Consider the following 14,502-nt stretch of genomic DNA (forward strand, 5'->3'; position numbering starts at 1 on the left):
GATGGCTGGTGTCTGAGTGCCCTCCAACTGAAAGTGTGCTCAATCACTGGGAAACTCGTTACCAATTCACAAGCAGGGGCCCCATCCCAGATGGATTCAACCAGAACCTGCATTTTCACAAGATCCCCTGTGATTCATATGCACAGTGAAGTTTGAGGGGTGCTGCCTTTTTTAAGGGACCTGAATGTAACTTAACAGGAGTGGTAAGAGGGGCACTTAGGTGGCTCAGGCGGTTGAGCGTCCGACTTCGGCTCAGGTCATGATCTCACGGTTCGTGGGTTCGAGCCCGGGATTGGGCTCTGTGCTGACAGCTCAGAGCCTGGAGCCTGCTTCAGATTCTGTGTCTCCCTCTCTCTCTGCCCCTCCCCCACCTGCACACACACACACACACACACACACACTCTCTCTCTCTCTCTCTCTCTCTCTCTCAGAAATAAATAATAAAACATTTTTAAAAATTAAAAAAAAAAAAGAGGCATGGCAAGAGATGATGCTGGAAAGGTAGGCAGGGGTCATGTAGGACCCCACAAATCATGAGGAGGTTTGCAATGGGGGATTCATAACAGAAATGGAAGGATCTGAGGTGCTTTGAGCCGGGGAAGAACACGGCCAGGTGTGAACAGATGGGTGCAACTTGGAGGGAACCTCGCCCGAGAAAACAATCCCACCGGGGATGAGGCAGGCACTCATCAAAATGAACACTTATCAGAAAAAAACTAGGAAATAAAGCCTTCTGGAGATTGGAAGGGCAGATTCTTCTGGATATGAACCAGACTCACTCCACCTGCTGTCAGCCGGCAAGCGTGAGACGCACAGAACAGGCACCACCTCCCGCGAAGGTGGACTGGAGCCTCTCTTGGCTTCCACGGTTCCAGCAATTATTTCATGGTTCTAATTAGAAAGTGGTTATTAGCGTTTCCTACAGCACTACTAACCCAGCTGTAAACCAGTGCCAGAAACACAGTTTATAGACCCGTAAACAGCGCCAGTAATGGCTGGAGCTATTTGTGCAGAGCAGTAAATATTTCGGCTTGTTGTTACACAAAAGAAAGACTGTACTTTCTTTTTTTTCTTGAGAGGGGGCGTAAAGAAAGTGAATTCAACTTGCCCCGGGGGCTCCAATAATTGTGGTTGCTGCTCACTGTCAGATCCAAGGTACAAATATTTAGGTTAGGGGCCGATGGCCCTGCGGCCAGCTGCAGGCCGTAAAGTCCCCGTCCACCTGCAAGTAAACACTCACGAGCCTCCTCTGTGTGCATGTGGAGTGAGTCACAGAGGAGCCTCCCCCTCGAGGAGCCACTCTGGACCCCCCCCCCACCTCCCCCACACTGAGCTCCAGAGCCAATCACCTGCGTGCCGCAGATGGGGTCCTCGCACAGGTACACGCCCGGGGACTGGCCGTCCTGCAGGCTGCCCGTGGCCACCTCAGACAGCAGGTCCTTCAGGTTCTCCTCTTTGCCCCACACTTCCACGGCTGAGATCCGCACCGAGAAGCGGGCTCCCGTCTTTTCCTTGCGTTCGTTTATCAGCTTGAAGAGCCAGGAGATAGCACAGGGGATGATGCCAAGGTTCTGCATGGAGTCGTCCTTTCCGATCATGGTGTAGGACTTCCCTGGGGGGGCGAGGCAAGGCAGGAACACGGCTTGAGTGTCCCCCTCCACAGGGGAGGTGGGGGGAGGGAAGGAAGGAGAGGAAGAGGCAAGGGAAGCAGTAAGCCTTTCCCGGTACTACTCGCTAAATGGCTGTAATAAAGAACGTGAGCGCCCAGACGGGATGAAGTCACCGCTCCCCTCGAGGAGGATCCCACACCATCCGGTCGCTGCACTGTCTCACACGCGGTGGGAAGGCAGACATCTTTCAATGCTATGACGGCCCTTTTTATCACCACCCCACAGATTAACTGCACATACTTACACTTTATATCCTTCCTCAAGTTCAATGCTGTGTCTCTTTTTATAGCATGAGCAAATTCTATTAAGCTCTGGGTTGCCGCTTTGATCAGAGATCAAGAGGACAGAAGTGAGGTGAAATGAGTTTTCTGTCCCGGCCTAGAACCGGCCTCCCTCCCTGCAAAGGGGTGCTTTGGGAGCACCCCAAATTACTGACTTGGAAAGTGAGGCCTGCCGAGCCGAGGGACACAGGCCAGGAGTACGAAGGCACCCTAAGGGGGTCCAATCCAACCCCCCTGGCCGGGTGCTCCCCTGGCCCCCTGACCCCCTTGTCCTTTCTCGCTCCGGCACAGGCCAGAGGCTGGGAGGCAAGGTCGGCTGTCAGGTGCTCCCCAGATAGGTCCTGACACGGTTCTGGGCTTTCCCCGGAGGGCTCCATCCACCGCCCCGAACCCAAGAGCCCCTGCTCGGTGCGGGTCCCTCCTCCTGCTGGCTCTCTGGGCGCAGCCCTGACCTGGGCCAAGTGGGAAGAACCCCACCCCGTTTCCTAGGTGACTGGGTCTCCACTTGGGACGGGCATTGCATTTTAGCAGCAGGAACCGTTACTGGTGACTCTTCAGTCCAGGCGGCCGCCTTCCATCTGCTGACGCAGACCCCGGGACCCGCGCCGGAGCACGGGCTGCGTGATTCAGAACACTAACAGCAGAGACGAGCACGGCTCTCACTGACCCAGCTTGGCGTGGCCGAAGCAGAAGACGCAGCCGTCCGCCCCGTTGACCACAGACTGGATCACCTCCGCCACGGTTCCAGCACACACCTCGGCCTGGCGGACACAAGAGGGGACACGTGCAGTGAGTGGACCGTGAGCAACGGCGAGGGGAGCCCGCGGCCCCGGGGCTCCGGTCCCACGGCCGGGGCGCTACGGACGGGTCAGGCCGTAAAGGAGTTCTGGGCCGCTCGAAACCGTCCGGTGCCTCTGCCTCTCGCAAGCCCGAGCCTCACATACACCGCCCGCAAACCACCCTTCTGCTGACTTGCAGCCCGTTCCAGCGGCCGTCTCCGCAGGCCAGGCAGCAACACGCTGGGACGAGACCACAGCACAGGGCGTTTTCATGGACCTCGTGGCCTTCCTGATCTGCCCTTCTGGGCTGCTGGACAAGGCATTTAGACTTTCCACTGGCCCTCTGCTAACTGGATCCTTCCTTCACTCACACACACACACACACAGCATAGAATTGGACCAAGCTTGTTAGTGGGAAAAAGATGACATACCATTTCAAGAAAATGACCTTGGGAAACGTTGCATTTCTCACATAAGCAGGGGTCTGGTGATCTACATCGACTCTCTCTCCCAACCTCCCTCCTCGTTCTTGAGCCACGTCCCCTTCTCTTCAAAACCAGCCCTTTCTTTCTCTCTGGGCAGATAACAATGTACAGTGTCAAAGGCCCCTCGTCAGCGTGTTATAATGGATGCTCTTCAGCGTGCTGTGTCTCGTCTGCCACATGACTCTCAAGTCCTCGGAGGGGGCCAGGCTTCTGAGAACTTTCGGTATTTCCCCATTAACACCCAATAAGCTACCGCTCCTCAAACGACAAGAACTCAGTACATTTTGTGGCCTGACTTGGGACATCTGGGAACTCTCTGGATAGCATCTGAGGCTTCCAGGAGGACAAAACAGTGCACTGTGTGCTGTCCCCTTCCTGCCAGAGTCCGAACTTTGGGATGCACTCAGAGGCGTGAAACACCCGGGCTCTGCGGTCGGCGGGGCAGCGTGCCTCCCGGTGGGAATCCAGTTTTCAGCTCCAGGCTGCATGAGTACAATGGGCGTGAATACTTGGAAATCGATTTTCTCTCCCGAACCCAAACTGAAAAACCATACTCCACCCCCACCCCGCCGTCTGTTCTGGTGGTGCCTCAACAACTCTGCCAGGGGCTCCTCCTGGACTTGGGGAGGGCAGGACAAGGCTGCCATGGGGACCACAGGATCTGTCACACCCCCAGGACCTAGGCAGCGAGAGGCTGGCTCGAAGCCCTGAGACTGAGGCAGTAGAATATTCTTTTTAATGTTTATTTATTTGAGGTGTTGGGGTGGGGGAGAGCACGCACGCAAGTGGGGGAGGGGCAGGGAAAGAGCGAGAGAGAGACTCTAAACAGGCTCCTTGCTGTCAGCACAGAGCCCGACCCAGGGCTTGAACTCACGAACCGTGAGATGAGGACCTGAACCAAAGTCGGAGGCCAGTCCACTGAGCCCCCAGGCGCCCCGAGCAGTAGAATCTGGAACTCCCCATGGGCACCTCTGCAGAGGGGGGAGAAGTTCTTGCTGCATGAACTCTGCCTCCTTTGGACATGAAGTGAGGAGGGGGGCCAGGGGGCTCACAGCCCCACCTGGAGCCAGCCACCAAACAGACGAGGGCTGAGAGTTGGTTGTGTATGCAAAGGCCAGTGGCCACAGGAGACATGGGAGTGGCCTCACGGGGCTCCCCTTGCTGAATTCCTGCAATTCCAGTGGTCAATGACCTGTCCATCTCGTATTGTTAGTGGTTGACAGTGGCTCCTGGGGGCCCCCTGCTGCCTTCCGTCTGGGGGGCCCAGAGAGGCAGGGAGCCTTCCCTAGCACAGACGCGGGCAGCAGGAAGCCTCCACTTACCCACATGCTGGAGTCCTCCCCACTGCCCTTCCTGCGAGGGACTGAATGTGTGTCCCCAAAACTGCTATGTTCAAACCTGACGTCCGGGGGCAGCTGTGGGGCTCAGTCGGTTAAGCGTCCAACTCTTGATTTCAGCTCTGGTCATGTTCTCACGGTTTGTGGTTTCAAGCCCTGCATCAGGTTCTGCACTGACAGTGTGGAGCCTGCTTGGGATTGTCTCTTGGTCTCTGTCTCTGTCTCTATCTCTGTCCCTCCCTGCTTTGCTTGCTCTCTTTCAAAATAAATGAATCAACATTAAAAAACTAGAAACCTAACATCCACTGTGATGGTATTTGGAAATAAGCCTTTGTGTGTGTGTGGGGGGGGGCAGTGAGTAGGTCATGAAGGTGGAACCCTCATGAACGAGATCAGCGTTCTTGGGGAAGATGCCCCAGAGAGCTCCCTCACCCCGTTCAGCAGGAAGACAGCTGTGAATTGGGAAGGATTTGGTCTTGGACTTTCCAGCCTCCAAAACTGTGGGAAAGAAATTTCTGTAGTTGATAAGCCCGCCAGTCTGTGCTGTTTTGTTACGGCAGCCCAAACGGACTAAGACACATTCCCACAGCCAGACCCAGCAGAGGTCTGCCCCGGAGGGGGCAGCTGATGACTGCCAAGGCCACCATGGGTCCTAGGGAGGGTCCACCAGGGCAGTGAGGAGCAAGGACTGTTCCAATCATTGCTTAGTGGATGTCCCGAGAGACTGAGAGAAAGCCAAGTTCATAAGCGCCTGGGACCTCCCTGGTGGCTGCAGCTCATGAGCTCACTGAGGACCTGAGAGCAGAAGCCACCGCGTCCACTTGCCTGCTTTCCTGCCTTGGAGGCTCAAAGGGTGCTCACCCCTCGGGCGCTGAGGCTGACCATGACTGTCATCAGTGATGACACAACAGGCAAAGATAGCTCACAGTTATCGAATACTCGCCACGCTCTGGCTCTATTTCGAGCATCTCGTATGTATCGGCTCAATGAATCACATTGATTTGGGTCTGTCTTCAGCTTACAGATGAGGACGCTGAGGCCCAGAGAGGTGCAGTGACCCACCCAAGGACACACTGCTAGTAAACAGCGAATAAAATGGCGGGAGGTCAGAGATGCAGGACAGAGAGATTATGGGGAGGAAAGCAGGAAGCGAGGTCTGCTCAGGAAAGGGACTACGAATGAGAGGCTGCGTCTTTGAGCCTCAGTTTTCTTGCGCAGGATGTGAACATGGCAAAACTTCCCTCTTTTACAGCACAGAATCCGAGAAGAGTCCAGTGGGTTAATGTATATGAAACTTCCCGAAAACCACAAATTGAATAGAGAAATGCAATGCATTATATTATTGGCGAATTTAACAAAAGAGAAGCTTCCAGAAGCAAGTGTGACAGTCGCGTGGAGCCCTGTGTGAAATGTAAGCAAACGTGAGCAATTAAAAATGGCTCTTTACGGGAATAAATCTAAAACTCATTAACAGCCCGCACTTCATTTAGGGTTTGCTTTGGAATTTCTGCAACTTGGGGAGAACCGCTTCAGAAAAGTTTCAACTGTGTTAATTACATTACGTGCAGGCCATTTATTAGACACGATGTCAGGTTTAGATTAGTGAGCTGGGTGGTACCACACACACACACACACACACACACACACACAAGTCAGAGAGAAACTATCGAACTTCTTTGTATTTTGTCTCTTCGTGGTGAAACTCTTTGGGGAAACCATGTGCCCAGCTCGTTAACGAATGGAGCCTGGAACACGCACTGTGTGTCTGTGGTATGATTCCGGGGCCCGTGTGAGTATCCTCTCTTCTACACTCGGATGCAGCGTCGGAAACAAACAGGAGCTGCGAGCACCCTTGTCCTCAGGCTCCACTGCAGGCATTGGCCACCCTGAAGCACCCTGTTTTGTACGAATCCTGGGAAGGGCCAGCCGGAAACGCATCCGAAGATGCCAGAATGCAGGCGAGGCAGGTCACCGCACACCTGTAACCTGGGTGACGCGTCTACCGGAAGATTCAGCCGTGCCGATTCACTGCAGATGAACTGCACCAGATGGTGTGACTGAATCTTCCAGTGGACATCTGTTCTTACTGGGATTGGCTCCAGGAGCTCCGGTCCAGGAATCTCAGCACTCTGGGCCCCCAAGGAGCCTCCAAATTATACTCGGAGCAGAACGGCCATAACTCTCCACACTCCCTGTGTCTGTGTGTGTGTGTGTGTGTGTGTGCGTGTGTGTGCGTGTGCGTGTGCACGCGCCCCTTGCAGGGTGACTTTGCAGTGCCACCACTCAAGACGCGGGGTCTCTTCCCACCCCTCAGATCTGAGCCAACCGAACGCAGCAGAAGTGACCTTATGTCAACGCCAAGCCTAGCCTCGGGAGGCGTGTGTACTTGGATCATTCCACCGCTGTGAGCGCAAGCCCCGGAGAGCCTGCTGCTTGAGGAGAAACAACGCGGATTCTACACCAGCCTAAAGCCAGGCAGCCCGCAAACATGGGATAGACACGTAAGTGCGCCAAGCCAGAAATGGAAGAACGCTCGGCCGGACCATAGATTAACAGGGAATAATAAATGCTCGTTGGTTTAAGCCCCTGAGTTGTAACGCATCACCAGCTAACTAATACGACGGCTGTCCCTCGCCTCTCTTCTTCCCCTCTACTCCACCTCACCGATTCGGGCCGCAGGACTGCATGTGAGCCTCAGTTTCCCTGCCTGCCACACCAATGCCTCACTAGGACTTGCCCCCTATAGGGCCCTAGAACTCTGCCTGATTCAAACCCAGCTCCTCGACACACCCAGGAGCCCAGGCAGGCATGGTGTTCTTAGCGGACCACACGTGCCACCATCTTCTTGCTGTTGTTCCTAAAATTTCCACTTCTGCCTTCCAGTCCCTGCTTCTGTAAGCCATCCTCGGACTGGCTCCCTCCTCCACCCTCCTCCTTCTCTCCAAGGATGTGTTGTGTTGAAATCCTGGCACGATGATGCCACCCGAGCCCTGACACCGATAATTCAACGGGACCGAACTATTCAACGGAGCTCCCACGGGTTTCCAAAAGTTGTACAGCCGGAAGAACTGACACGTCAGAACACTCTGGAAGACACCCTCCCAGCTCACAGGTCCTGGTGGACGGGGACCTTCTTGGGACCAATCAACACTGCCTGAGCCTGTGGCTGGGGACGGTGGGAGGGGCCACACCCACCTGAGAAGCATCTTGAGGAAACACGGCATCGAAGGCAAACATCTTAGGGGGAACTTGGTTGCCTCTCTTCTGGAAGACGTTTTGACCTCCGCAGGTCAGGGGGTCATACAGGGTGATCTGCTTCTTCCGCGGGTCCACCTTTAAGAAAGAGCTGGATTCGGAGGTGTCGCGGGCCAGCGTGGAACAGATGCGAAGCATGACTTTCACCTGCAGGAAACAAAGGCGGGAAATGACGTGCAGTGACGTCGTTGGATACTTTATGATGGGGCACCCTCTATGCACTCTGGGGACACGAGCATCCACCGCGGCAGGGAACCTTCTCATGATGACACGGGTTAACGACATAACCTTCAGCGGGTTATGCAAAAACTGACCTGTTTTTAACTACCAGGTGGCATGTTTTGCTACGTCCGTTACTTTCTTACAGAAACGGCACATCGTGTTCTTTACCTTCTTATTAATATAAACTGAAAATTAACTGTATGCTGGTGGGCCAGTCACACAGGCGAACAGGCAATCTGGATGGCCGAGGTTTGGGGGCTGGCGTAATTCCCTGGAAGAGGACTCCTCACAGATCGACAAACCACAGACATAAACGTTAGCTCCATAATTTACTCCTCGCCTCCGCTCATCAGGACTCTCGGAGACAAAAACCCACAGTTATTAGCGTCATCATTAAAGGCTTGTGAAATGGCCTGTTTTTAATGGCCAGCATTTGAAATGTGTTCCAAGGAGCAACGGTGAAAAAAGATTCGTTCGAAACGTGTTATTTGGGATCCCATTAAGCGAGTGCACAGGAGTTGTCATTCCAGGGAAGGAAAACGCGTCTCAGTGGGAACCGGGAGCGGGTCCCTTTAACCCGCCTCCTGAGGAATTGACCACGGACCAGACACGACCGCCAGCCCGCTCCACCCCCACGGCCTAGCGGAGCACTCATGGAAATAAACCGCCTGCCCCCCGAGCCCTAAGGTGAGCCGAAGTCAAGCTGCAGCCGCACACACAGCTCTGGAGGCTCAAGTCCTGGGGAACTGGAAGGTGTTTGCGCCCTTATCAGCCTCTGCTTCTGTGTTGCTAGTTCAGTCCAAATGTGCCAGTGAGCACCTGCTATATTCCAGCACTGGGCTAGGCTCCCAAGACACAAAGGCTGGTGATACACAGGGTAACAGACAGAGAGAGACAGATGATTTTTTTTCTTTTTTTTTTAAATTTTTTTTAAAGTTTATTCATTTTTTGATAGAGAGAGACAGAGCATGAGTGGGGGAGGGGCAGAGAGAGGAGGAGACACAGAATCCGAAGCAGGCTCCAGGCTCGGAGCTGTCACGGCACAGAGCCGGACGCGGGGCTCGAACTCACGGACCGTGAGATCGTGACCTGAGCTGAAGTCAGACGCCTAACCGACTGAGCCACCCAGGCGCCCCCAGATGATTTTTATAATACCACGTGGCGAACCCTGCAGCTCTGTAGAGGGTTCTTTTAAACCTCATCTCTGTGTCTTGCCTTCCTCATCGGATCAGTTGTCAGGTCTGATGAAATGTCAGTCAGGCAGTTTCGCAGAGAGGGGTTTATACATTTTTAAATAAAAGATCTCCAACGTGCAGAAATGCTCCGAGAATATTCTGCATTGTGCATAATGGAGCGAGGGCACCCTCCTGTTTATCTTCTCCCTGTCTGTTGAGACACGGGAACTGGCCTGCAATGTACAAGGTTGACGGGCACGGGCCTCGTCGGTTGCCCTGGCTGTGTCCCAGCGGTGCTGGTTCCCATCCCTTCAGAACAGCACTCAGGGTGGATCTGGAGGCCAGGTGTCACAGTGGAAGGAACCCATGGCTGGGGTGAGGCTCTCGGGGTTTAAATCCTGGTTCTCCCGCTGGGGGGGCGGTGTCATATAACGATTCCTGCCATTTCCTGGGGGTCTATTGTGTGCTAGGGCTGTGCTGTCACCCAAAGGACATTACTGAGTCCGACACGCCAATGCATAGGTACCCTTGTCCAGATGAGACAACTAGTGCTCCAGAACTTGCCCCAAATCTCTGAAAATGTTCGTGGTAAGGCTGGGCTCTGATCCCACCTCTGTCTTGACACCAAAGCTCATACTTTTTACATCATGACAAGTACTGCCTCCCGTATGTGGTCCAGCCTCTTGGAGCCTCAGTGTTCTCACCTGTGTGACAGGGACAATGAGGCCTCTCTCAGGGGACCATGGGAAGAATGAAAGAAATTGACCTGCAGAGTAACCAGCACAGGGTGGGTGCGTGATTCCTGTTTCTCTCCCTCTTCCTCCTTCCCCCATACTCGCCTCCCTCTGAACTGTGACATCCTAGCATTCTCTGATCACCGTGTTAGCAGTAAGGTTTTAGAACTTCTCGCCCCGGACGCCGGGTCCCGTGAATCACAAACGGGATGCCACGGGGGGATCCCTGCAGACAGCGCTAGGGATTACGCACAGGTCCTCGCAGGCTCCTATGAGTAAAACACCGTCACTGTGTGTGTGACAGCAAGCAGCACATTGGTCTACGTTCCATTCTGGCAATTCTCTCGTTCACTGTGAACGTCTCCGTGCTGATTTCAGCCCGGCTCGTGCGGGTAGATCTGCCCCAGTCACACAGCAGGTGTGCCCAGGGCACATATTCCAACGGCAACTTTTGGTAGTGTCTGGGGCCTCTGGGCTTTCCGTAAGCAAAGCCCCTCGCCCGGCCTCTGAGCGCTACAAGTCAAAGAGGATGCAAATGCCAGGCAGAACTGATGGAGTCACATGGCCCGCTGCTTTTCGATTTCACAATTTCACATGCAATTTCTGGGTAACCAGAGGTGCTGAATGTAAACTATGAGCTAAGCCAGGCAAGGGCCTGCATGGAGACGTGGGAGAGAAGGGGCTGAATTAGCGAGTCATTTGTCCGGGGGTGGGGGGGTGGGGGATGCTCCTGCATCGTAATGAAGTTCCGAGCCTGCCCTCCAATTTCTGCAGACAGGCTGACGGTGCTGGCCGCTGGTCTGGCCCAGGAGACACGCAGTCCTTTCAAGACCCACTGAACTCTGGGTGGGGGTGGGGAAATGCCATTCTTTCCCTTCGCAGTTCATTTAAATAAATGGATATTTTTTTTCTCCCCTTAAAGGAAGGAAATTAGGTTTTTCTGCTTGACTTCCTTTGTGCCAATTCTTCCCTCATTCCAGCACTTGGCGTTCGGCTTAATCCTCTGTAATTAAAGTGCTTTGAAGATACCACTTGTGATCAAGACGGTCCCCCGGACTTGCCAGAAGTTTTCATTTTTGTTGCAGATGCTGGTGGGTTCCCGGCGGCACCTGCTTCAGCCCTTCCTGTCCCTGCTGCTCTGGGGCACAGAGAGGGTCCCTGCCGTCATGAACACCCACAGCTGTCTCCCAGCTCTCAGGGCAGGGGGGATGATCCCTGCTTTCAATCGCAAAGGCAGGACTGGCAAAATGAGATCCAGAAAACTAAGGCGCGGTCTGAGTGGACACATTCCAATGACAGGAGGTTGGTATTTCCTCGACCAACAGCCACCCTCAGTGGTCAAGACCCCACTTTTGCCTCATCTCTCTAATGGCTCGGCGGCCGGTGGGGCCGGCTGCAGCTCTGGGCGTCTTGCTCATCAACCACGGCAGCCCCCCTCCCTGGACGGCCCGAGACATTCCAGGAGGATTTGCGAGAGACTCATCGACAGAGGCAGAACCTCGCTCCTGGGCTGCGTGGATGCTCCATCACGGTGTGGCCACCACACGGGGGCTCCTGAGGGGTGGTCCCCACGGGCGCTCACTGTTGCCGCCACACGTGATCATGTGCACAGATGTTCGTGTCCATCTCTAGTCACGGAGAAGAGAACCCGGTGTGGATGCAGGGGGCTCCTCACTGCCCCTCTCTCTACCCAGAAGCTTCCCAGCTGGAGGTTTTCGTCAGACTCTAAGGAAGGCTCTGGCCAACGTGACCTTTGGAAGGCTCGCTCAGCAACAGAGAAGACCACGGATGGTGGTGAGGTTGGTGGGGGTGGGGAGAGACCACCAGTCACCGTTCTCACGCTCCAGCTTTGTTTACACTCCTTTGTGGGGCCCCCGCAATGAAGGCCCCCAACAGACACACAGGAGACAGTGACTGGCCCCTGGACCGTGTCGCGGCCACGGGAAATGCTCAGTGCACCTGTGTCACCAAGGATACGTCGTTTCCCCTACAAGGCTAGAGGCTTCAGAGTCAATTAAGTGCTGACACCTTGCACGTCTTTTTACACTTTTATATTTTGAATCTCCTTACGTTGATGTCCAAGCCCACACTCTTTAAAAAAGTTTATTTCTTTTTGAGAGAGACAGAGAGAGAGAGAGAGAGAGAGAGAGAGGGAGAGAATCCCAAGCAGGCCCTGTGCCATCAGTACAGAGCTAGACGTGGGGCTCAATCCCACGAACCGTGAGATCATGACCTGAGCCAAAATTAAGAGACGCTTAACCGACTGAGCCACCCAGGTGCCCTCCAGTCCACAACTTTTTAAGAATCAGGTCAGTAGAAATGAATCAAGGTGAAGTCAGACCAACCTCACAAGAAATGCCATTTGGGCATCATTTTTGTCCTGATCGCAGAGTATTAGAGTTATCTTTGAGCCTTCCAGATCTGTTCTTTGTTTTTTTAATTAAAAAAAAATTTCAATGTTTACTTATTTTTGAGAGAGAGAGAGAGAGAGAGAGAGAGAGAGAGAGCGTGAGCAGAGCAGGGGCAGAGAGAGAGAGGGAGACACAGAACCTGAAGCAGGTTCCAGGCTCTGAGCTGTCAGCACAGAGCCCGACCTGGGGCTTGAAACTCATGGACCATGAGATCATGACCTGAGCTGAAGTTGGATGCTTAACCGACTGAGCCACCCAGGCGCCCCTAAATTTTTTTTTATTTATTATTTTGTATAGAGTGAGCGAGGAAGGAGCAGAGAGAGGGAGGCAGAGAGAGAGGATCTGAAGCAGGCTCTGTGCTGACAGCAGAGAGCCCGACTGAGCCACCCAGGTGCCCCCAGATCTATTCCTAAGTTCCTAAAACATGTCTGGGAAGGGTTCAAGGCAAACCAGAGCCCAGTGTGACAGGTTCGTCAAAATCCACCAACAAGAAAAGTGAACAAGTTGGATGGTTCGGAGAAGAGTCTGGAACCGAAGGGCGCGTCGGCTGAGACAGAACGGCCAAACCACAGAACCAGTCTGTTCCAGGACCCTGCGTCTTTCCCGCTGAGGCCGGCGCCTGCGATGGAGACGCTGAGGTTCCTTGTGACAGACGTGAGCCACGGAAATATCCATCACTCTGTCCTCTAGGCGACCTTGTCCGCCTCAGAAGAGAGAAAGCCAGAGTCGGTGCCCCAGCCCTGCCTGGTGGGAGTGGAGGCTGGACGTCCGCGGAGGGAGCACTGTGCTGACCTCACCGCACACCAGGGTGACTTTCCTGCTTTCCCTAGATTTTCAGGTGGGGTTCAGCTCTTGAGGGAGAAATGAGAGATAACAGAAGGGTCCCTGCATGGGATGAGCCAATCTCCTTTCTTACAGGTTCCAGGTGTGATGGGCACCACGGTGAGCTAGGAGCCAGGGGACTGGGTTCTAGTCCAAACGTCACCACCACTGAGTGGCTGTGTGACTTCAGGTGTGGACCCTGGCTTCCATACCCCTAAAGTTGGGCTGTTGTACCACCCACGACCCCTGTCTTGAAGGACAGGTGGGAAGCAACAAAGAAATAAAGGCAGAATATAAAGCACTACACACATATAAAATATTGTTCAAGAAAGAAGAAAGGAAGAAAGAAAAAAGAAAGAAGGAAGGAAGAAAGAAGAAAGGAAAAAAGAAAAAAGGAAGGAAAGAAGAAGGCATATTCCTCAAATCAACTAGTGTAAAATAGACTTTTCTACACCAGGTGAATGACATCAGAAGCCTTTCTACCAGCCTTAATTTTTATTTTATTTTTTTAAGTTTATTTATTTATTTTGAGAGAGAGAGAGAGAGAGAGAGAGAGAGAGGGAGAGAGAGAATCCCAAGCAGGTTCCATGCCATCAGCACAGAGCCTGATGCGGGGCTCAAACTCATGAACTGCAAGATCATGACCCGAGCAGAGTTCGAGAGTTGGACGCTTAAATGACTGTGACACCCAGGTGCCCCTACCAACCTTAATTTTAAAACTGAAAGCAAAAAATTCTTGAATGAGCCTGCCCATACATAGTGACAGGAGTGACGGGATCAAATGACTTTCCTCCCTCCCCCCCAACAAATTAAATTAAAGACCAAGTGGTCTGACTTCTATCTTTTGCAAAGGTATGCGCTCCCTGTTGAATGTGATCTGAACCTCTAAAATCTGGATGTGGTGTTTCCCTTATTTCATTCCTTTCTTTCCTGTCTTGATCAGATGTTCTGGATATGCTCATGTTGTCTGCTTATGGCTCCTTAGTCCCTTCCAGAAGATTCTCCAGACATTCTAAGAGAGATGATCAGAGGACAGGAGCCGTAAACAGTGTGCCCCCAGTATGTATTCTCAGCACTCTTACTTTTCTGACCTACCACGAAATTCAGCAACCCTTCACATCCTTCCGTGCTTAGGACATTCTGACAAATCTACTGTAAAAGTTTCCAAAGGGGATTAAAGGTGTAATTTTCCAGCTGTTATGTAAAGGACACTCTCCACTTTATAACCTAAGATTCTAGTGCTAACCCATCACCGACACACCGACCCCCATATACATGACTTTCCTTTCCCGTTCGATTTACCCAATGTGCCTGCTTGACCTGACAGACGA

General features: G+C 53.2%; 1 protein-coding gene across 1 annotated transcript in view; it reads right to left on the reverse strand.

Annotated features, from left to right (window-relative positions):
• Positions 1-14,502, reverse strand: part of KIF26B (kinesin family member 26B) — a 464,847-nt gene that overhangs the window by 75,619 nt on the left and 374,726 nt on the right. Inside the window, exons 6-8 of the mRNA XM_049633800.1 lie at positions 7,748-7,954; positions 2,619-2,712; positions 1,350-1,612 (exon numbers count right to left, since the gene is read on the reverse strand). Of these exons, the coding sequence (XP_049489757.1) occupies positions 1,350-1,612; positions 2,619-2,712; positions 7,748-7,954 (564 nt within the window). The remainder of the gene's footprint in view (positions 1-1,349; positions 1,613-2,618; positions 2,713-7,747; positions 7,955-14,502) is intronic.

Source organism: Panthera uncia, chromosome F1 (assembly GCF_023721935.1).
Source record: "Panthera uncia isolate 11264 chromosome F1, Puncia_PCG_1.0, whole genome shotgun sequence".
NCBI classification, from domain to species: domain Eukaryota; kingdom Metazoa; phylum Chordata; class Mammalia; order Carnivora; family Felidae; genus Panthera; species Panthera uncia.